Source organism: Mobula birostris, unplaced genomic scaffold, assembly GCF_030028105.1.
Source record: "Mobula birostris isolate sMobBir1 unplaced genomic scaffold, sMobBir1.hap1 scaffold_714, whole genome shotgun sequence".
In the NCBI taxonomy this organism is placed as follows: domain Eukaryota; kingdom Metazoa; phylum Chordata; class Chondrichthyes; order Myliobatiformes; family Myliobatidae; genus Mobula; species Mobula birostris.
This window is the reverse complement of record NW_027278432.1, coordinates 48045-70115: the sequence shown is the minus strand read 5'-3', so window position 1 is coordinate 70115 and position 22071 is coordinate 48045. Positions and strand designations below refer to the sequence as shown.

General features: G+C 56.0%; 1 protein-coding gene across 4 annotated transcripts in view; it reads right to left on the bottom strand.

Moving 5' to 3' along the window:
• Positions 1-4077: 4077 nt before the first annotated feature.
• Positions 4078-22071, bottom strand: part of spaca6 (sperm acrosome associated 6) — a 38261-nt gene continuing 20267 nt past the window's right edge. Inside the window, exons 9-12 of one of the 4 annotated variants that reach the window (XM_072250854.1) lie at positions 21049-21223; positions 12061-12236; positions 11426-11517; positions 4078-4163 (exon numbers count right to left, since the gene is read on the bottom strand). In XM_072250854.1, coding sequence (XP_072106955.1) covers positions 21167-21223 — 57 coding nt within the window. In that variant the 3' untranslated portion in view covers positions 4078-4163; positions 11426-11517; positions 12061-12236; positions 21049-21166. Of the gene's footprint in view, positions 4164-11258; positions 11518-12060; positions 12237-21048; positions 21224-22071 lie in introns of those variants that run through there. The other 3 variants (XM_072250852.1, XM_072250853.1, XM_072250855.1) reach the window with 3 other exon arrangements.

The following is a 22071-nucleotide window of genomic DNA, read 5'->3' as shown; positions in this document are numbered from 1 at the left end:
AAAAGAGGTCCTACTGACACACAGGGGGAGAGAGGACCATCCTCACCCTTCCCAAGGAAATCACTCACCGGCAAGTTTTGTTTACATGTTGTTTATTATTAATAGATATTAAAATATATTAATTATTTTCATGTATATCACATCAGGAAAAGGTTAAAACTCCCCTTCCCCTCCTTTCTCAAAGGGTTCATTTCAGAGCTTCCCCGAACTCAGCACAACTCTGCCAGCCATTTGACTACAGCAGGCAGCGCAGGGAGGACACCTGATAAACTCTGTAACAGCAGCAAGGAAGGACAGGAGACAGCGACGGGTTACCAGTTAACTTAGCTGTACACATTAACAGGGATGTAGATCCATCAGAAGTTTCTGATTCTCAGGAAACATCACAGACAGCCGTCAGTAGCTGGAGGGAGGGAGGGGCTGCATGTGGTTCAGAGGAGCACGTTCAGGTAGATGTGGGGCAAACTGTGTCGGGGGGACTGGGGGGGGGTGGGTCAACCTCACACCAGTGGCTGGAACACACACACGCGCACAGAGATCCATATTGACACACACACACACACACACACACACACACAGGATGGAGCGATTAATGTGCATTGTGCCTAAGTGTGCCAGCGTGCACACACTCGACCTGCATCACACACTCATTGCAAATGTCGCACCAATAGGTCACGCCCAACTGACAAACATGTCCACACCTGGGTGGAGGGACGGTGGAAGCCCTACTCCAAGGGTAGGGACCAGGGGCGGAGAGGTAGATCGGTTCTGGCAGGGTAGGTGGGGGGAGAGCACCCGAGACCCTGTCGCAGATCACTTGCGCCGTTTCCGTGTCCGAGGGAGGGGTGGCCCCCAGAGCGGGAGAAGGAGCCCGGGCGGAGGGCGCGGCACAGTGGGGAGCAGACACCGGCTGAGGAGTGGGGTCGAGGGCACGAAGGCGGTGACTGGGAGCAGCTTGGGCAAGTAGGGAGGCCAGGCGAGGGGGGAATCCAGCAGAATGGGAACCTGCAGGAGAGAGAGAGAGAACAGGAGCAGTCAATAAAGGAGGGAACAGTCCCACCCATCCCACGGCACGCTGCGGCATTCCCTTGTGGTCCCAGTTCACCAAGCTCTGGCCAGTTTCTGTGTGACTCAGTGCTGTCTCTTGGTGCACATGTCAACCTACTTGCAAAGCTAAACACAGACCGCCACCTGCTGGATCCCCACATCAATGTCAGTACAGACACAGGAAGAGGATGGGCAGGGGTGTAGGGGTCACGGAGACAGGGAGGAATGTGGGAGGTCACAGAGACGGGGAGGGGTGTAGGGGACACAGAGACGGGGAGGGGTGTCGTGGGGCTCTGTTGCTCACCTGAGAAGTATTGTGTTGGAACCATTCGAGAGATTTCTGCGAGGCTGTCACGGAGACTGGCTGCTCCTCCTCATCAGATGTTCCCTCACTGCTGGATTCAGGCAGACTCTGATCGGAATCTCTACAGACACCTGCACCATCACCTCCTCTCCCCGTCTCAGAATCCTTGTCAAAGCAAGCAACGGTGAAGGGCTGGCTCCCCTCTCCCGAACTGTACAGACAGAAGTGTGATCAGGGATTCATCCGAATTGCGAATGGTGTGATCGGGGGGGGAGGGGGGACGACGAGAGAGGGAACTTTGGGTTAGAGAGGGACGACGAGAGAGGGAACAGTGGGACAGACAGGGACGACGAGAGAGGGAACAGTGGGGCAGAGAGTGGGACAATGAGAGAGGGAACAGCGGGACAGAGAGAGGGGGCAGTGGGACAGACAGAGGGGATGATGAGAGAGGGAACAGTGGAAAAGAGAAAGGGAGAAAGGCAGGCAGTGACAGACAGACAGATGGAGAGTGACAGTCATAGGGCCATAGAGCATTAACAGGTCCTTCGGCCCATCTGGCCCATGCTGACCCAATCTTTTTGCACCCGGACCATACCACCCTACTGCCAAATGTTTGTCCCATTCCTATCAGTCTCTGTGACCCCCTACACCCTTCGCCATCTCTGTGACCCCCTGCACTCCTCCCCGTCTCTGTGACCCTCACAACCCTCCCCATCTCTGTGACCCCCACACCCCTCCCTGTCTCTGTGACCCCCACACCCCTCCACGTTTCTGTGACCTCCCACACCCCTCCCCGTCTCCGTGATCCCCAACACCTCACACTCGGCTACAATAATTTCCATCTGCCAATTTTCAGCAGATTTTTCCAGCTGATGCTGATCCCTCTGCAAGCCCCCAATATCCTTCCTCGCAGTCCAGTGCACCCCAGCCCTGATGTCATTTGTATATTTGCCGATTCAGTTAACCACATTACCATCCAGATAATAATTCGATTTAAAGAGAGATGGGCAGAGACGGACAGAGAGGGGAGGGAGGAGTAAGCAAGGGAGGGACCCCTCTGTGTACCTGGTGAGATTAAGAGGACAGAGATAGCTGGGCAAACTATGGTATCAGTGAACTTGGCCCATTCCTCCTGAGAACTAGATCTCCCACACATTTCCTTTCTCCTCCATTCCCCAGGTTTCTCCAACATTGGGAAAATTCCTAGTGGACTGAACCTCCCTCCCCAATCTTATATTAGTTTTTTTTTAACCATAAGATTTGAACATCATAACATGGAATTATTTGAAGTCAACCTGTCACGTTATTTATATCACTTTAGAAGAAAATGCAGATATTACTGTGTAGATATATATCTGAAACTCTGAAGTCTTTATGAGTTTAGTACTTTTATTAAACATAATGTGACAAAATGGAACCTGTGAGATCGCAGAGTGCTTTGCTACTTTGGTTGGGTGGCTTACAAGTTTTATGATGGGGATGTTTATGGCTGGGATGTTTTCACAACGGGGAAAACAGGACATAACCTCTGAAGAGAAATGGACTTCTTGAAGTAGCCTTTAAAGAACAAATGGCAGGAACCAGAGACGTTTGCAGATAACGGAGAAATGTTACTATGGAATGGAAAAACCTAATTAACATTCTCCATAAAAAGTATAAAAGTGGTCTATTTGAGCTATAAGATTGAAGCTATTCTCCAACGATAATGTGTGGAGGTAGCTTACGCTGCAGGTAAATAATAAATGTGCCTATAATTTGGTGCACTCTGAATTTATTGCTGTATATTAGGAGAGCTAGCTGAACAGTACACGACGACTGTAAAGGGGAAATTCTGCTGTTCAAAACATCTATTCCCTTCTGCAAATGAACTTTTCACTGTTCCAACTTATTTTCTAGACAGATTTATTTAAAAATTGAAGAAACCTGAATGTCTGGATTTTTTGATTTACAGATTTTTTGATCGTTTTGTGTCAAATCAAATCGATAAGGATTGAGTTGGGGACAATTGTCGCCAAGCCTTGGTAGTCTTCCTCACTGTCCACTACGCCACCAATCTTAGTGTTACCTGCAAATTCACTGATCCCGCTTACATTATCATTTGCCGCCAACAGAGCACGCCCACAAAATAACTAAGAAAACATGGAAAAGTTCTGATTTTCTTTTAGCTGATTAGAAATTGTTTAATTTCCATCCTCACTGAAGTTGCACTATATATCTTGCTTTCTCCTCCAATATCTTATGCCCCCCTCCCTGAAATTACTCAGCCTCTCAAACTCTGGATTCCACCTCCCCAGTCCTGAAGGTCCAGGACTTAGATGATGCAGAAAATTGGATGGTGAGGAGGTTAGGATGATAGCGTTTGTTTGGTGGAAGAACAAGCTGGACTAGAATAATCAGCAGTCATGCTATACAGGGACTTGGGCTATATTATATATTACCTTTCTTCATGACTGTATGTCTTTTCTGAAATTGTATTTGTGCTATGTGCTATTTGAAGGGTGCTGTGTGTTGCTGGCAATGTGTTTTGCACCTTGGCCGTGGAAGAACACTGTTTCATTTGGTTACATTCATGTATGGTTGAATGACAATTAAACTTGAACTTGAGCAGATGTCAACACTGGGCTGCCCTGAATGAGGACAGCACGCATCCCTCCCTTGGGTTCCCGAGACTCACCGACACCACACTTCTTGGGGATCGATCCACAGTGTCATCTCCTGTGGAAGCTGCAGCTGGCTGTAATCCACATTGCATTTCTGACAGGCAAGCAGTAACACCGGGTCCCTCCGCTGGCTCCCGTTTATACGGATACACCTGTGGTGCAGATGACAGGGGCAGGTGATGAGGAAAATCCGTCTAAACACCAGCCACAGTTCCCAATACCCGATCCCTGGCTCAGACCCACACCAGGAGCACCGTGCACCGTTCCAGTCTCCGTGTCCCTGGGTCAGAGCCACACAAGAAACACCGTGCACAGTTCCAGTCTCCGTATCCCTGGGTCAGACCCACACCAGGAGCACAATGCACAGTTCCAGTCTCCATATCCCTGGGTCAGACCCACACCAGGAGCACTGTGCACAGTTCCAGTCTCCGTATCCCTGGGTCAGACCCACACCGGGAGCAGCGTGCACAGTTCCAGTCTCCGTATCCCTGGGTCAGAACCACACCGGGAGCACCATGCACGGTTCCAGTCTCCGTATCCCTGGGTCAGACCCACACCGGGAGCACTGTGCACAGTTCCAGTCTCCGTATCCCTGGGTCAGAACCACACCAGGAGCACTGTGCACGGTTCCAGTCACCGTATCCCTGGGTCAGACCCACACCGGGAGCACTGTGCACACTTCCAGTCTCCGTATCCCTGGGTCAGACCCACACCAGGAGCACCGTGCACACTTCCAGTCTCCGTATCCCTGGGTCAGACCCACACCAGGAGCACCGTGCACACTTCCAGTCACCGTATCCCTGGGTCAGACCCACACCAGGAGCACTGTGCACGGTTCCAGTCTCCGTATCCCTGGGTCAGAACCACACCGGGAGCACCATGCACGGTTCCAGTCTCCGTATCCCTGGGTCAGACCCACACCGGGAGCACCATGCACACTTCCAGTCACCGTATCCCTGGGTCAGACCCACACCGGGAGCACTGTGCACACTTCCAGTCTCCGTATCCCTGGGTCAGACCCACACCAGGAGCACCGTGCACGGTTCCAGTCTCCGTATCCCTGGGTCAGAACCACACCGGGAGCACCATGCACGGTTCCAGTCTCCGTATCCCTGGGTCAGACCCACACCGGGAGCACCGTGCACAAAGAAGTCAGCTCGGAGACAGAGGTGGTGGAAGAAGAGCTCGGTGTCATGGCGGAGGCGGATCTCGATGAAGAGTGGGCACCTGGCCATTGACTCCCATACCATCACCAAACTTATTAACTTTAGGGATCTCCCATCCACTGCCACCAACCTCAGTTCCCGCACCCTGCACCTCCTGTTTCTACCTTCTTTCTGGACACCAGACCCAACCAGTTCCCCTCCACCTAGCGAAACTTGTCCTCACTCTTAACAATCTCTCTCTTGGCTCCTCCCACTTCCTTCAAACAAAAGGGGCAGCCATGAGCACTCACATGGGTCCCAGCTATGCCTGCCTGTTGGCTACGTGGAACAGTCTATGTTCCAAACCTACTCTGGTCAACTTTTCTTACACGACATCGATGACTGCACTGAAGCCGCTTCCCGAGCCCACATGGAGCTTGTCGACTTCATCAACTTGCCTCCAACTCCCACCCTGCCCTCAAATTTACCTGGTCCATTCCCTCCCCTTTCTGATCTCCCTTTTTCTATCTCTGGAGACAGCTTATCCACTGATGTCTTTTATAAACCCATTGACTCTCACAGCTACCCGGACTATATCTGTTAATTGTAAAAATGCCATCCCCTTCTCTCAGTTCCTGCACCTCCTCTGCATCTGCTCTCAGGATGAGGTTTTCACTCCAGAATGAAGGAGATGTCCTCCTTTTTCAAAGAAAGGGGCTTTCCTTCCTCCAACATCAACGCTGCCCTCAACCACATCTCTTCAATTTCACACACATCTTCTCTCACCCCATCCTTCTGCAACCCTACCAGGGAGAGGGTTTCTCTTGTGTTCACCTACTACCCCAGCAGACTCCGCGTCCAGCACATAATTTTCCAAAACATCCACCACCTCCAACTGCATCCCACCACCAAGCACTTCTTCCCCCCCCCCCCCAGCTTTCTGCTTTCCACAGGGATTGTTCCCTACACAACTCCCTTATTCACTTGCCCCTTCCCACTGATCTCCCTTCTGGCACTTACCCTTGCAAGCTGAACAAGTGCTACATCTCCTCCCTCACTACCATTCAGGGCCCTAAACAGTCCTTCCAGGTGAGGCGACACTTCACCTGCGAGTCTTTTGGGATTATTTTCTGTGTTTGGAGCTCCCGGTGAGGCCTCCTGTATATCAATGAGACCTGACGTAGATTGGGAGACCGCTGCCGAGCACCTACAAGTCCGCCAGAAAAAGGGGGATCTGCCAGTGGCTGTCTACTTTAATTCCACTTCCCATTCGCATTCCAGCATGCCAGTCCATGACCTCCTCTACTGTCGCAATGTGGCCACACTGAGGTTGGAGGAACAACACCTTATATTCCGTTTGGGTAGCCTCCAAACTGATGGCATGAACATTGATTTCTCAAACTTCCAGTAATGTGCCTCCCCTCTCCTTCACCAGTCCCCATTCCCATTTCCCTCTCACGCCTTACCTCCTTATCGCCTCCCTCTGGTGCCCCTCCCCCTTTTCTTTCTTCCACGGCCTTCTGCCCTCTCCTATTAAGATTCCTCCTTCTCCAGCCCTGTTTCTCTTTCACCAATCAACTTCTCAGCTCTTTACTTCCCCCCGCCCTGTTTCACCCTGATTGTATTTCTTCCTCCCCTCTCACCACCTTCTTACTCTGACTCCTTGTCTTTTTCTCCCCCCAGTCCTGATGAAGAGTCTTGGCCTGAAACAGCGACTATTGACTCTTTTCTATAGATGCTGCCTGGCCTGCTGAGTTCCTCCGGCATTTTGTGTGTGTTACTTGGATTTCCAGCATCTGCAGTTTTCTCTTGTATGTGATGGGACATGGACACTCCACCCCACCCCAGGGATGAGCCCTGTCAATCTCTCCTGGACTGCCCCTGGTGTCAGTCTATTTTCTCATTAATATTTCATATTTTTTATATCAAGGCAGAGTTGTGGATGTTGTTGACATGGATCTTAGTAAGGTGTTTGACAAGGTTCCTCCGAGAAGCCTCAGCCAGAGAGGAAACAGAAACATAGAAAATCTACAGCACAATACAGGCCCACAATGCATGTACTTACTTTAGAAATTATCTAGGGTTACCCATAGCCCTCTATTTTTCTGAGCTCCATGTACCTATCAAGGAGACTCTGAAAAGACCCTATCATATCGGCCTCCACCACTGTCACCAGCAGCCCATTCCACGCACTCACCACTCTGCATAAAAAACTTACCCCTGACATCTCCTCTGTACCTGCTTTCAAGCACCTTAAAACTGCCCTCTCGTGTTAGCCATTTCAGCCCTGGGGAAAAGCCTCTGACTATCCACACGATCAATGCCTCTCATCATCTTATGCACCTCTGTCAGGTCACCTCTCATCCCCCGTCGCTCAAAGTAAAAAAGGCCGAGTTCATTCAACCTATTCTCATAAGGCATGCTCCCCAGTCCAGACAACATCCTTGTAAATCTCCTCTGCACCCTTTCTATGGTTTCCACATCCTTCCTGTAGTGAGGTGACCAGAACTGAGCACAGTACTCCAAGTGGGGTCTGACCAGGGTCCTATATAGCTGCAACATCTCAGCTCTTGAACTCAGTCCCGCAATTAATGAAGGCCAATATACCGTATGCCTTCTTAACCATAGAGTCAACCTGCACAGCAGCTTTGAGTGTCCTATGGACTAGGACCCCAAGATCCCTCTGATCCTTCACACTGCCAAGAGTCTTACCATTAACACTATATTCTGCCATCATATCTGCCACCTATCAAAATGAACCAACTCACACTTATCTGGGTTGAACTCCATCTGCCACTTCTCAGCCCAGTTTTGCATCCTATCAATATCCCACTGTAACTCTGACATCCCTCCACACTATCCACAACACCCCCAACCTTTGTGTCATCAGCAAATTTACTGACCCATCCCTGCACTTCCTCATCCAGGATGAAAAGGAAAGTGCATGAAAAGCACAGTGAACTGGCCATTTGGTCTCAGGGTTGTTGTGCCTACAACTGGGGGCAGTAGTCAGGATAGGAATTATTCTGGCTGCAGCTCTGCGATTACTGGTGTTCCACAGGGATCCTTGGGTGAAAACATGGATGTGACAGTTATTAAATTCGTAGGTGATACAAGGATTTGTGGCACTCTGGACAGAATGGACACTCTGCCAAAGGATGTAGAACATATGGGCAGAGCAGTGGCAGATGGAGTTTAACCTGGCCAAGTTGGAGCTGTTACATTTTGGGAGGTCAAATGTAAAAGAACAGGGCAAGGTAAATGGCAGGACCCTGTACAGTGTTGATGTACAGAGGGATCCTGGGCTCCCTGAAAGTAGCCGCACTAGTAATGGCCGGTAAAATGGCGACATGCTTGGTCACAGCTGCACAACCCCCCCCCCCCCCCAGTTCCAACAAATAGTGCAAATGGTTGATTTAAACATTTTCTTGTGATTGCAAAACATTGGTAGTACAAAATACTCTAAGTCCAGTTTATTAGTTAATTGGCAAGTCCAAAAGCAGGAGACCCTCATGCTCTACAATTCACACTACTACTCTCTGCAGCAGAGAAACTCTCATCATATCTTTCACCAAACTGTATTTGCCTTCCTCTTGACCAGTTGATCTCACGTCGATGGTCAGGACGCCTGGTTGGTTACTGCCGGCCTGTCCCCTGCTGGGGATTGGCTGGAGCCGGTTGCTAGGACGCCCAGTTGCTTACCTGTAGGCCTGTCCTTTGCTAGGATTGGCTGGGTACCAGTGGCCCTGGTAGGAGTGCTGGAGGACCCCAGTAAGCTTCTCGCCAAACTCCTCGATCTTCTCACGGCCCAGGCAACTCCGCCGCTTCACCAGATTGGTCAGGAAGACCACCCCGGCACCAATCTCCTCCTTCATCACCTCGGGCCTGCCTGGACAGCAGCAGAGGCGGAGAGTCAGAAAACATGATGCCACCGGGACAGGGCTCCTTGCCCATCATCCACCATGGACAGACAGACGTCTGAAGCCTCTCACTGTCTCTGTAACCTTCTACACCCTTCCCCATCTCTGTGACCCCCCCCACACCTCTCCCAGTTCCAATCTCTGTGACCCCCCAACACCTCTCCCAGTTCCAGTCTCTGTGACCCCCCCCACACCTCTCCCAGTTCTAGTCTCTGTGACCCCCCCCCCCACACCTCTCCCAGTTCCAGTCTCTGTGACCTCCCTCCAACACGCCCCTCCGGGAGGACTTGGAAATATGGAAACAGGCCAAATCCGTATTGACCCTCACATTCACACTCCCAATGTTTCCTCCCTCCCCCCCCTTTCCACCCCTCACCCACACACCAGGGGCAATTCACAGCAGCTGATTCACACATCATTGGGATGTGGGAGGGAATGGGAACTCTCTGGGAGTTCCCTATCACAAGGAGATTAGTGCCGGGGGTGGGAATTGAACCTGGGTCTCTCGGGTTGAGAGGCAGTTTCCAGCTGAGCCACCAGGGCTTCCAGTGCTAGAGGAAATAAACAACACGATTTAAACACGAGAGATTCTGCAGAAGCTGGAAATCCAGAGCAACGTACACATGCTGGAAGAACTCAGCAGGTCAGGCAGATCCACAGAGGAATAAACAGTTGATGTTTCATGCCGAGATCCTTCATCAGGAACACATTTTAAGTTGGATTTTAGCATTGTTAATAAGAAACTGAAGGTGATTTATTGTGCGAGTCCTTGACATCTAACGGTTGGTCTTTGAACAAGAAAGTAAAAGCCAATTAGTTCAAGGGAGGGGGCAGCAGGAGGGAGGGAGGGTGAGTGTTCAGCTGCAAGGATGCTCAGTTCCAGCTGCACCGTGTGTCAGTGAGCTACCCCCTGGAGCATGGAGATCACTTTGAGGCCCCTTCGTTGAAGGAAGACAGTTTGGAACTGGGAATGGTCCAGGAGATTCTTCGAGCTCACCACAGGGGTAGAGGTGGGCCCCATAACAAGAGATGGGCTTGCGTCCCTTGGAGTTGGAAGGACAAGGGGTGACCTCGCTGAGCCATCTCAGACCCAGAGGAGACAGGACAAGGAGATATTACCCTGGGGGAAGGGTCTCGAGTTTCACAATTCCAGGCTGGGGGTGGGGTGGGGGTGAGGACTTCTGGCAATGTCAGGAATTCTCTGCCCAGAGGGAGGTGAGGAAAGATCACAGGGAGGATTAAAGAGAATGTTCAAGAGGTTGGGGAAGGTTTATAGAGGGTCATTAGGAACTGGGACAGGAGGGTCATCATGGTATAGAGCAGATCAGGAGGAGAGAGAGCAGCTCTCTGCGTGTGCGCAGCCCCCCGGTGAAAAATGATATCGTATCTGTTAAATAGGGGCCGTGGACAATTCTGATTTGATGGAGACGGACGTGAAAGCACAGAGGAACATCTGGAGAAATTTCTGAAACACTCATTCGCTGCTGTCGTTACTGTGTGGTCAGGAATCTTTCGGAGGGTAGGCCTCAAAATCCCCAATTTTGCCTGCTGTTGGCGACCGAGGTTGAGGTCGAATCGTTCGGACAGAGATGGCACTCGGTACTCAGTGTCGGAGAGCTGATCAGAGCTCGAAGTTTTCGGATGACCCAGAGTCGGACTGTGGTTGACGTGGCAGGGAGAGTTTTTCTTCGTTCTCCTGTCTGCGTGAGATGTGGGACATTTGAGACACTTTGAACTTTTACTGTGCTCATGGACTTCTTCATCAAGTTATGGTATTGTCGTACTGTTGTAACTATATGTTATAATTATGTGGTTTTTTTCAGATTTTTCAGTCTTCATCTGTCCTGTGTTTTGTGATATCACACCGGAGGAAATATTGTGTCATTTCTTAATGCATGCATTACTAAATGACAATAAAAGAGGATCACGTGTCTTCATAATCTAAAAAAAATCAGTTGTAATCGTACTGAATTGTGGGTTCGAATAGAGGGGCAGAATGATTTCTATTTGTTTAATGTAAACCTGCAAATTTTGGAAACCTTAAACAAAAACAGAGGTTATCGGCAATGCTCAGTGCGTCAGACAGCTTCTGTGGAGAGAAGGTCAACATTTCAGTTTCTCCACTTCCCATTGGGATTATATCTCCTAGTGTTTCATCCCAGCATAAACAAACGACCCCCACCTTCTTATACTGGCTACTGCCCAGCTTCCTTTCCAGTCCTGATGAAGGATCGACTGTTTATTCCCTTCCACAGATGCTGCCAGACCTGTTGAGTTCCTCCACTATTTTGTGTTCTGTTCATCTGTGATCCCGCGACGGCATTTCTGCCTTCTTTATGGGTTACGCACCTCAGTTGCTCAACTTCAACTTCGTCGCGGTTTTGGAATCTGGAGGTTTCGTAGCCAATGCCTAAATCGGCCTCGCTTCAGGGCGAAGGAAACTGAAAAGATAACAACCACAAATTAACCAGACAACCCGACCCACAGAACATCTACTGAGAGCTGCCTCGCATGTGGACTTGTCCCAACAGCTTCACTTGCTTAGAGAAAGAGATGGAGAACGTGGGGCAAACAGCCCTGTATCGCTCATCTCTGTCAGGATGCCAATTCAAAATAAACTCTAAAACACAAAACATGCTCAATCAGAAGAGAAAGTAAATTCGGATCTTACCTAATCTAATCTAAAAAAAATATTAACACCGGCAAAAAAAACCTTCCTAACTTTAATTTGTCAGTATTCAAAGGTTTAACATCTGATACCACAAATTCTTAATGAACGCCGTCTTATAAGCAAAATTAAACCACATTGATCTGTATATGTTGATTACGGTAATTGTTATGAAGCAAGGACTGCTTAAAAATCTGATTTCCAAACGACGATACTGTTAAAAATACACTGCTGACGTTTCTCACATTTACAATAGTTTCAAAACCTGGCTTTTATTTCTAAAACTTCCGAATGACAAACTTTCTTCAGTACTTACAGAAAAGCTCCACGCTCTGCCTGAACAGAGAGAGACTGAAACACGTGTGCGACACAGGAGATGAGGAAGCAAACTTATTACCAGCAACTTGCATCAGGAAGAGGTGGGGATTCCCAACTGAGTCACGGATGACGTCACTGCCCATATTAGGAAAGCATTTCCGATGGCCACGCCCCCTTCCGCAATAAAGGCACATTGGAATATATCACAAACCAGAGAAAATCCACCGTACCTTTCCCCGCAGACGCTGAGTTGCTCCAGCATTGTGTGTGTTATTCCGATACATCAGAGTGTCAAATGGGGGAGGGGTTGGGGAGGCTAGGGGGGAGGGTGTGGGGGGGGGATAGAGGGAGCGTGTGAGGGGGGATAGAGGGAGCGTGTGGGGGGGGATAGAGGGAGCGTGTGGGGGGGGGTAGAGGGAGCGTGTGGGGGGGGTAGAGGGAGCGTGTGGGGGGGGTAGAGGGAGCGTGTAGGGGGGGGTAGAACAATGTGAAGGGTTGAGGAAAATGAGGTAGAGTGAGGGTGTGGGGGTACAGGGAGTGTGGGGCAGATAGTAGGAATGTGGACGGTATCTCAAAAGGTGTCTCTCTCGTTTCAAGTGTCGACAATAGGCTTCACCTGGAAAGGGACGTATCTCCTCCTCACCCCTCTCCCACAGCGTTCCCTCCTCACCCTATCCCACAGTGTTCCCTCCTCACCCTCACCCCCTCCCACAGCGCTCCCTCCTCAACCACCCCGCAGTGTTCCCTCCTCACTCCCCTCCCGTAGCGCTCCCTCCTCAACCCCCCCCCCGCAGCGTTCCCTCAACCCTCCTCCCACAGCGCTCCCTCCTCAACCCCCCCCGCAGTGTTCCCTCTTCACCCCCCTCCCACTGCGTTCCCTCTTCACCCCCCTCCCACTGCGTTCCCTCCTCACCCCCCTCCCACTGCGTTCCCTCAACCCCCCTCCCACAGTGCTCCCTCCTCACCCCCTCCCGCAGTGTTCCCTCCTCACCCCCTCCCACAGCGCTCCCTCATCAACCCCCCCTCCTGCAGCGTTCCCTCAACCCTCCTCCCGCAGTGTTCCGTCCTCAACCCCCCCTCCCGCAGCGTTCCCTCTTCACCCCCCTCCCACTGCGTTCCCTCAACCCCCCTCCCACAGTGCTCCCTCCTCAACCCCATCCCGCAGCGCTCCCTCCTCACCCCCTCCCGCAGTGTTCCCTCCTCACCCCCTCCCACAGCGCTCCCTCATCAACCCCCCCTCCTGCAGTGTTCCCTCAACCCTCCTCCCGCAGTGTTCCCTCCTCAACCCCCCCTCCCGCAGCGTTCCCTCTTCACCCCCCTCCCACTGCGTTCCCTCCTCACCCCCCCTCCCGCAGCGCTCCCTCCTCACCCCCCTCCCCCAGTGTTCCCTCAACCCCCCTCCCACAGTGCTCCCTCCTCAACCCCATCCCGCAGTGTTCCCTCCTCACCCCCTCCCACAGCGCTCCCTCATCAACCCCCCCCTCCTGCAGTGTTCCCTCAACCCTCCTCCAGCAGTGTTCCCTCCTCAACCCCCCCTCCTGCAGTGTTCCCTCCTCAACCCTCCTCCCGCACTGTTCCCTCCTCAACCCTCCTCCCGCAGTGTTCCCTCCTCAACCCCCCTCCCGTAGCGTTCCCTCCTCACCTCCCTCCCGCAGCGCTCCCTCCTTACCTCCCTCTCGCAGCGCTCCCTCCTCACCTCCCTCCCGCAGCGCGCCCTCCTCACCTCCCTCCCGCAGCGCTCCCTCCTCACCTCCCTCCCGCAGCGCTCCCTCCTCACCTCCCTCCCGCAGCGCTCCCTCCTCAACCCCCATCCCGCAGTGTTCCCTCCTCACCCCCTCCCACAGCGCTCCCTCATCAACCCCCCCTCCTGCAGTGTTCCCTCAACCCCCCCCTCCCGCAGCGTTCCCTCTTCACCCCCCTCCCCACTGCGTTCCCTCCTCACCCCCCTCCCCCAGTGTTCCCTGAACCCCCCTCCCACAGTGCTCCCTCCTCAACCCCATCCCGCAGTGTTCCCTCCTCACCCCCTCCCACAGCGCTCCCTCATCAACCTCCCCCCCTCCTGCAGTGTTCCCTCAACCCTCCTCCCGCAGTGTTCCCTCCTCAACCCCCCCTCCCGCAGTGTTCCCTCCTCAACCCCCCCTCCCGCAGTGTTCCCTCCTCAACCCCCCCCTCCCGCAGTGTTCCCTCCTCAACCCTCCTCCCGCAGTGTTCCCTCCTCAACCCCCCTCCCGCAGCGTTCCCTCCTCACCTCCCTCCCGCAGCGCTCCCTCCTCACCTCCCTCCCGCAGCGCTCCCTCCTCAACCCCCATCCCGCAGCGCTCCCTCCTCAACCCCCCCTCCCGCAGCGCTCCCTCCTCAACCCCCCTCCCGCAGCGCTCCCTCCTCACCTCCCTCCTGCAGCGCTCCCTCCTCAACCCCCATCCCGCGGCGCTCCCTCCTCAACCCCCATCCCGCGGCGCTCCCTCCTCACCCTATCCCGCAGCGTTCCCTCCTCATCCTATCCCACAGTTCCCTCCTCACCCTCACCCCCTCCCACAGCGCTCCCTCCTCAACCCCCCCTCCCGCAGTGTTCCCTCAACCCCCCTCCTGCAGCGTTCCCTCCTCACCCTGACCCCTCCCACAGTGCTCCCTCCTCAACCCCCCTCCTGCAGCGTTCCCTCAACCCCCCTCCCGTAGCGCTCCCTCCTCACCCCCCTCCCGCAGCGCTGCCTCCTCACCCCCCTCCTGCAGTGTTCCCTCCTCACCCCCTCCCACTGCGTTCCCTCCTCATCCTATCCCACAGAATCAGAATCAGGTTTATTATCATGTGCCAAGAAGGCCCACCAGTGCCTTTACTTCCTGAGAAGACTAAAGAAATGTGGCCTGTCCCCTAAAACCCTCAGTAATTTTTATAGATGCACCGTAGAAAGCATTCTTCTGGGGTGCATCACAACCTGGTATGGAAGTTGTCCTGTCCAAGACTGAAAGAAGCTGCAGAAGATCGTGAACACAGCGAAGCACATCACACAAACCAATCTTCCGTCCGTGGACTCATCTTACACCGCACGCTGTCGGAGCAGCGCTGCCAGGATAATCAAGGACACGACCCACCCAGCCAACACACTTTTCGTCCCTCTTCCCTCTGGGAGAAGGCTCAGGAGCTTGAAGACTCGTACGGCCAGATTTGGGAACAGCTTCCTTTAAAATGTGATAAGACTGCTGAACGGATCCTGACCTGGTTCTGGGCCATACCCTCCAAATATCCGGACCTGCCTCCCGGTTTTTTGCACTACCTTACTTTCCATTTTTCTATTTTCTATTAATGATTTATAATTTAAATTTTTAATATTTACTAATTTTTACTATTTTAAATATTTTTAACATTTAATATTTGTAATCTTGGGAGCGGGAAGTGCAGAATCAAATATCGCTGTGATGATTGTATGTTCTACTATCAATTGTTTGGCGACAATAAAGTAAAAAGTATAAAGTATAATTGTATTTTTGAAGCAAGTGGGAACTTCCACCCGTAACAGTGAGAGGTTGAAAATGTCCTTCAGAACTACCGCCAGTTGGTTAGCACAAGTTTTCAGAGCCTTACCAGGTTCTCCATCGGGACCTTTCGCCTCGTGAGGGTTCACCCTCCTGAGAGACAGCTTGACATCGGCCTCCGAGAGAGAGATCACAGGGTCACCGAGTGCAGCAGGGATCTTCACAGCTATAGTTACATTCTCCCCTTCAAAGCGGGTTTATAGGAGGCGTTAAATCCATCTGGTAGTCAAGCATCGCTGCCATTCAGGCTGTTGGGTTTTCACTTTGTAGGAAGTAATGTCCCACAAATCCTGCCAGAGCTGCTGTACATTCAGTGTCACCTCCAGCCTCACTCAGAATTGTCTCTTTGCTCTTTAAGTAGCTCTCCGCAAATCATACCTGGTTTTCTTGTACAGACCTGGGTTGTCAAACTTAAATCTAGCCCTCAGCTGACCCCCTCTTCACCCCTCCACACAACTCACTGCTTAGCCCCTCTCACAGCGTTCCCTCCTCACCCCCTCCCACAGCGCTCTCTCCTCACCCCCTCCCAGTGTTCCCTCCTCACCCCCAACAGCGCTCCCTCCTCACCCCCTCCCACAGCGCTCCCTCCTCACCCCTCCCAGTGTTCCCTCCTCTCCCCCAACAGCGCTCCCTCCTCACCCCCTCTCACAGCGTTCCCTCCTCACCCCCTCCCACAGCGCTCCCTCCTCACCCCCTCCCAGTGTTCCCTCCTCACCCCCAACAGCGCTCCCTCCTCACCCCCTCCCCACAGCGCTCCCTCCTCACCCCCTCCCAGTGTTCCCTCCTCTCCCCCAACAGCGCTCCCTCCTCACCCCCTCCCACAGCGCTCCCCTCCTCACCCCCTCCCACAGCGTTCCCTCCTCACCCCCTCCCACAGCACTCCCTCCTCACCCCCTCCCACAGCACTCCCTCCTCACCAACAGCGCTCCCTCCTCACCCCCTCCCACAGCGCTCCCTCCTCACCCCCTCCCACAGCACTCCCTCCTCACCCCCTCCCAGTGTTCCCTCCTCACCCCCAACAGCGCTCCCTCCTCACCCCCTCCCACAGCGCTCCCTCCTCACCCCCTCCCAGTGTTCCCTCCTCTCCCCCAACAGCGCTCCCTCCTCACCCCCTCCCACAGCGCTCCCTCCTCACCCCCTCCCACAGCGTTCCTTCCTCACCCCCTCCCACAGCACTCCCTCCTCACCCCCTCCCACAGCACTCCCTCCTCACCCCCTCCCACAGCGCTCCCTCCTCACCCCCTCCCACAGCGTTCCTTCCTCACCCCCTCCCACAGCACTCCCTCCTCACCCCCTCCCACAGCACTCCCTCCTCACCCCCTCCCAGTGTTCCCTCCTCACCCCCAACAGCACTCCCTCCTCACTCCCTCCCACAGCGCTCCCTCCTCACCCCCTCCCACAGCGCTCCCTCCTCACCCCCTCCCAGTGTTCCCTCCTCACCCCCAACAGCGCTCCCTCCTCACCCCCTCCCAGTGTTCCCTCCTCACCCCCAACAGCACTCCCTCCTCACCCCCTCCCACAGCGCTCCCTCCTCACCCCCTCCCAGTGTTCCCTCCTCACCCCCTCCCAGTGTTCCCTCCTCACCCCCTCCCACAGCGCTCCCTCCTCACCCCCTCCCACAGCGCTCCCTCCTCACCCCCTCCCACAGTGTTCCCTCCTCACCCCCAACAGCACTCCCTCCTCACCCCCTCCCACAGCGCTCCCTCCTCACCCCCTCCCAGTGTTCCCCCCTCTCCCCCCCAACAGCGCTCCCTCCTCACCCCCTCCCACAGCGCTCCCTCCTCACCCCCTCCCACAGCACTCCCTCCTCACCCCCTCCCACAGCGCTCCCTCCTCACCCCTCCCACAGCGCTCCCTCCTCACCCCCCTCCCAGTGTTCCCTCCTCACCCCCAACAGCGCTCCCTCCTCACCCCCTCCCACAGCGCTCCCTCCTCACCCCCTCCCACAGTGTTCCCTCCTCACCCCCTCTCACAGCGTTCCCTCCTCACCCCCTCCCACAGCGCTCCCTCCTCACCCCCTCCCAGTGTTCCCTCCTCACCCCCAACAGCGCTCCCTCCTCACCCCCTCCCACAGCGCTCCCTCCTCACCCCCTCCCAGTGTTCCCTCCTCTCCCCCAACAGCGCTCCCTCCTCACCCCCTCCCACAGCGCTCCCTCCTCACCCCCTCCCACAGCGCTCCCTCCTCACCCCCTCCCACAGCACTCCCTCCTCACCCCCTCCCACAGCACTCCCTCCTCACCCCCAACAGCGCTCCCTCCTCACCCCCTCCCAGTGTTCCCTCCTCTCCCCCAACAGCGCTCCCTCCTCACCCCCTCCCACAGCGCTCCCTCCTCACCCCCTCCCACAGCGTTCCTTCCTCACCCCCTCCCACAGCACTCCCTCCTCACCCCCTCCCACAGCACTCCCTCCTCACCAACAGCGCTCCCTCCTCACCCCCTCCCACAGCGCTCCCTCCTCACCCCCCTCCCACAGCACTCCCTCCTCACCCCCTCCCACAGCACTCCCTCCTCACCCCCTCCCACAGCACTCCCTCCTCACCCCCTCCCACAGCGTTCCCTCCTCACCCCCTCCCACAGCACTCCCTCCTCACCCCCTCCCACAGCACTCCCTCCTCACCCCCTCCCAGTGTTCCCTCCTCACCCCCAACAGCACTCCCTCCTCACTCCCTCCCACAGCGCTCCCTCCTCACCCCCTCCCACAGCGCTCCCTCCTCACCCCCTCCCAGTGTTCCCCCCTCTCCCCCCAACAGCGCTCCCTCCTCACCCCCTCCCAGTGTTCCCTCCTCACCCCCAACAGCACTCCCTCCTCACTCCCTCCCACAGCGCTCCCTCCTCACCCCCTCCCAGTGTTCCCCCTCTCCCCCCCAACAGCGCTCCCTCCTCACCCCCTCCCACAGCGCTCCCTCCTCACCCCCTCCCAGTGTTCCCCCCTCTCCCCCCCAACAGTGCTCCCTCCTCACCCCCTCCCACAGCGCTCCCTCCTCACCCCCTCCCACAACACAGCACTCCCTCCTGCCCCCTCCCACAGCACTCCCTCCTCACCCCCTCCCAGTGTTCCCTCCTCACCCCCAACAGCACTCCCTCCTCACCCCCTCCCACAGCGCTCCCTCCTCACCCCCTCCCAGTGTTCCCTCCTCACCCCCTCCCAGTGTTCCCTCCTCACCCCCTCCCACAGCGCTCCCTCCTCACCCCCTCCCAGTGTTCCCCCCTCTCCCCCCCAACAGCGCTCCCTCCTCACCCCCTCCCACAGCGCTCCCTCCTCACCCCCTCCCACAGCACTCCCTCCTCACCCCCTCCCACAGCGCTCCCTCCTCACCCCTCCCACAGCGCTCCCTCCTCACCCCCTCCCAGTGTTCCCTCCTCACCCCCAACAGCGCTCCCTCCTCACCCCCTCCCACAGCGCTCCCTCCTCACCCCCTCCCACAGTGTTCCCTCCTCACCCCCTCTCACAGCGTTCCCTCCTCACCCCCTCCCACAGCGCTCCCTCCTCACCCCCTCCCAGTGTTCCCTCCTCACCCCCAACAGCGCTCCCTCCTCACCCCCTCCCACAGCGCTCCCTCCTCACCCCCTCCCAGTGTTCCCTCCTCTCCCCCAACAGCGCTCCCTCCTCACCCCCTCCCACAGCGCTCCCTCCTCACCCCCTCCCACAGCGCTCCCTCCTCACCCCCTCCCACAGCACTCCCTCCTCACCCCCTCCCACAGCACTCCCTCCTCACCCCCAACAGCGCTCCCTCCTCACCCCCTCCCAGTGTTCCCTCCTCTCCCCCAACAGCGCTCCCTCCTCACCCCCTCCCACAGCGCTCCCTCCTCACCCCCTCCCACAGCGTTCCTTCCTCACCCCCTCCCACAGCACTCCCTCCTCACCCCCTCCCACAGCACTCCCTCCTCACCAACAGCGCTCCCTCCTCACCCCCTCCCACAGCGCTCCCTCCTCACCCCCTCCCACAGCACTCCCTCCTCACCCCCTCCCACAGCACTCCCTCCTCACCCCCTCCCACAGCACTCCCTCCTCACCCCCCTCCCACAGCGTTCCCTCCTCACCCCCTCCCACAGCACTCCCTCCTCACCCCCTCCCACAGCACTCCCTCCTCACCCCCTCCCAGTGTTCCCTCCTCACCCCCAACAGCACTCCCTCCTCACTCCCTCCCACAGCGCTCCCTCCTCACCCCCTCCCACAGCGCTCCCTCCTCACCCCCTCCCAGTGTTCCCCCCTCTCCCCCCAACAGCGCTCCCTCCTCACCCCCTCCCAGTGTTCCCTCCTCACCCCCAACAGCACTCCCTCCTCACTCCCTCCCACAGCGCTCCCTCCTCACCCCCTCCCAGTGTTCCCCCTCTCCCCCCCAACAGCGCTCCCTCCTCACCCCCTCCCACAGCGCTCCCTCCTCACCCCCTCCCAGTGTTCCCCCCTCTCCCCCCCAACAGTGCTCCCTCCTCACCCCCTCCCACAGCGCTCCCTCCTCACCCCCTCCCACAACACAGCACTCCCTCCTGCCCCCTCCCACAGCACTCCCTCCTCACCCCCTCCCAGTGTTCCCTCCTCACCCCCAACAGCACTCCCTCCTCACCCCCTCCCACAGCGCTCCCTCCTCACCCCCTCCCAGTGTTCCCTCCTCACCCCCTCCCAGTGTTCCCTCCTCACCCCCTCCCACAGCGCTCCCTCCTCACCCCCTCCCACAGCGCTCCCTCCTCACCCCCTCCCACAGTGTTCCCTTCCTCACCCCCAACAGCACTCCCTCCTCACCCCCCTCCCACAGCGCTCCCTCCTCACCCCCTCCCAGTGTTCCCCCCCTCTCCCCCCCAACAGCGCTCCCTCCTCACCCCCTCCCACAGTGTTCCCTCCTCACCCCCTCCCACAGCACTCCCTCCTCACCCCCTCCCAGTGTTCCCTCCTCACCCCCAACAGCGCTCCCTCCTCACCCCCTCCCACAGCGCTCCCTCCTCTCACCCCCTCCCACAGCGCTCCCTCCTCACCCCCCTCCCAGTGTTCCCTCCTCACCCCAACAGCACTCCCTCCTCACCCCCCTCCCACAGTGCTCCCTCCTCACCCCCTCCACAGCGCTCCCTCCTCACCCCTCCCAGTGTTCCCTCCTCACCCCCAACAGCACTCCCTCCTCACCCCCTCCCACAGCGCTCCCTCCTCACCCCCTCCCACAGCACTCCCTCCTCACCCCCAACAGTGCTCCCTCCTCACCCCCCCCACAGCGCTCCCTCCCTCACCCCCTCCCAGTGTTCCCTCCTCACCCCCAACAGCACTCCCTCCTCACCCCCTCCCACAGCGCTCCCTCCTCACCCCCTCCCCACAGCACTCCCTCCTCACCCCCTCCCACAGCGCTCCCTCCTCACCCCCTCCCAGTATTCCCCCCTCTCCCCCCCAACAGCGCTCCCCCTCCTCACCCCCTCCCACAGCGCTCCCTCCTCACCCCCTCCCACAACACAGCACTCCCTCCTGCCCCCACCTCTCCCTACGAGTGAACACTGCCGTGGTTTTGAAAACTAGATGGTGGGGTGGGGTTTATTCACTGGCTGTGATTCAGCATGTCACCACCTGGTGACGTTGCTCTCCGGCTGGCCCCATCAATGGACATCCGCCCATTGTCCACCTGTCGTCACGACACCCATCGGTACAATCCCCTATGGGAGGGGAGAGAGAGGTCAGTGTAATCACCACCCAGGGAATGCCGACTCACTGGGTGGGTCGCGAGGGTCAGGACCCACACTGACCAATCACCCCAATTGTCCACCTCCAGCCACAGAGAGGAGGGACATCTCCTGACCCCATCAACTCCCTCCAAACATTACCGGGCACCAGGACAGTACAGACACAAGCACGAGGAAATCTGCAGATGCTGGAATTTCAAGCAACACACCCTAAAAGTGCTGGTGAACACAGCAGGCCAGGCAGCATCTCTAGGAAGAAGTACAGTCGACGTTTCAGGCCGAGACCTTCGTCAGGACTAATTGAAGGAAGGAGTGAGTAAGAGATTTGAAAGTGGGAGGGGGAGGGGGAGATCCAAATGATAGGAGAAGACAGGAGGGGGAAGGATGGAGCCAAGAGCTGGACAGGTGATTGGCAAGAGGGATATGAGAGGATCATGGGACAGGAGGCCCAGGGAGAAGGAAAAGAGGGAGGGGGGAAGCCCAGAGATAGGCAAGGGGTATAGTGAGAGGGACAGAGGGAGAAAAAGAGAGAGAAAAAATATATAATAATGATAAATAAATAAATAACAGATGGGGTACGAGGGGGAGGTGGGGCATTAGCGGAAGTTAGAGAAGTCGATGTTCATGCCATCAGGTTGGAGGCTACCCAGACAGAATATAAGGTATTGTTCCTCCAACCTGAGTGTGGCTTCATCTTTACAGTAGAGGAGGCCGTGGATAGACATGTCAGAATGGGAATGGGATGTGGAATTAAAATGTGTGGCCACTGGGAGATCCTGCTTTCTCTGGCGGACAGAGCATAGGTGTTCAGCAAAACAGTT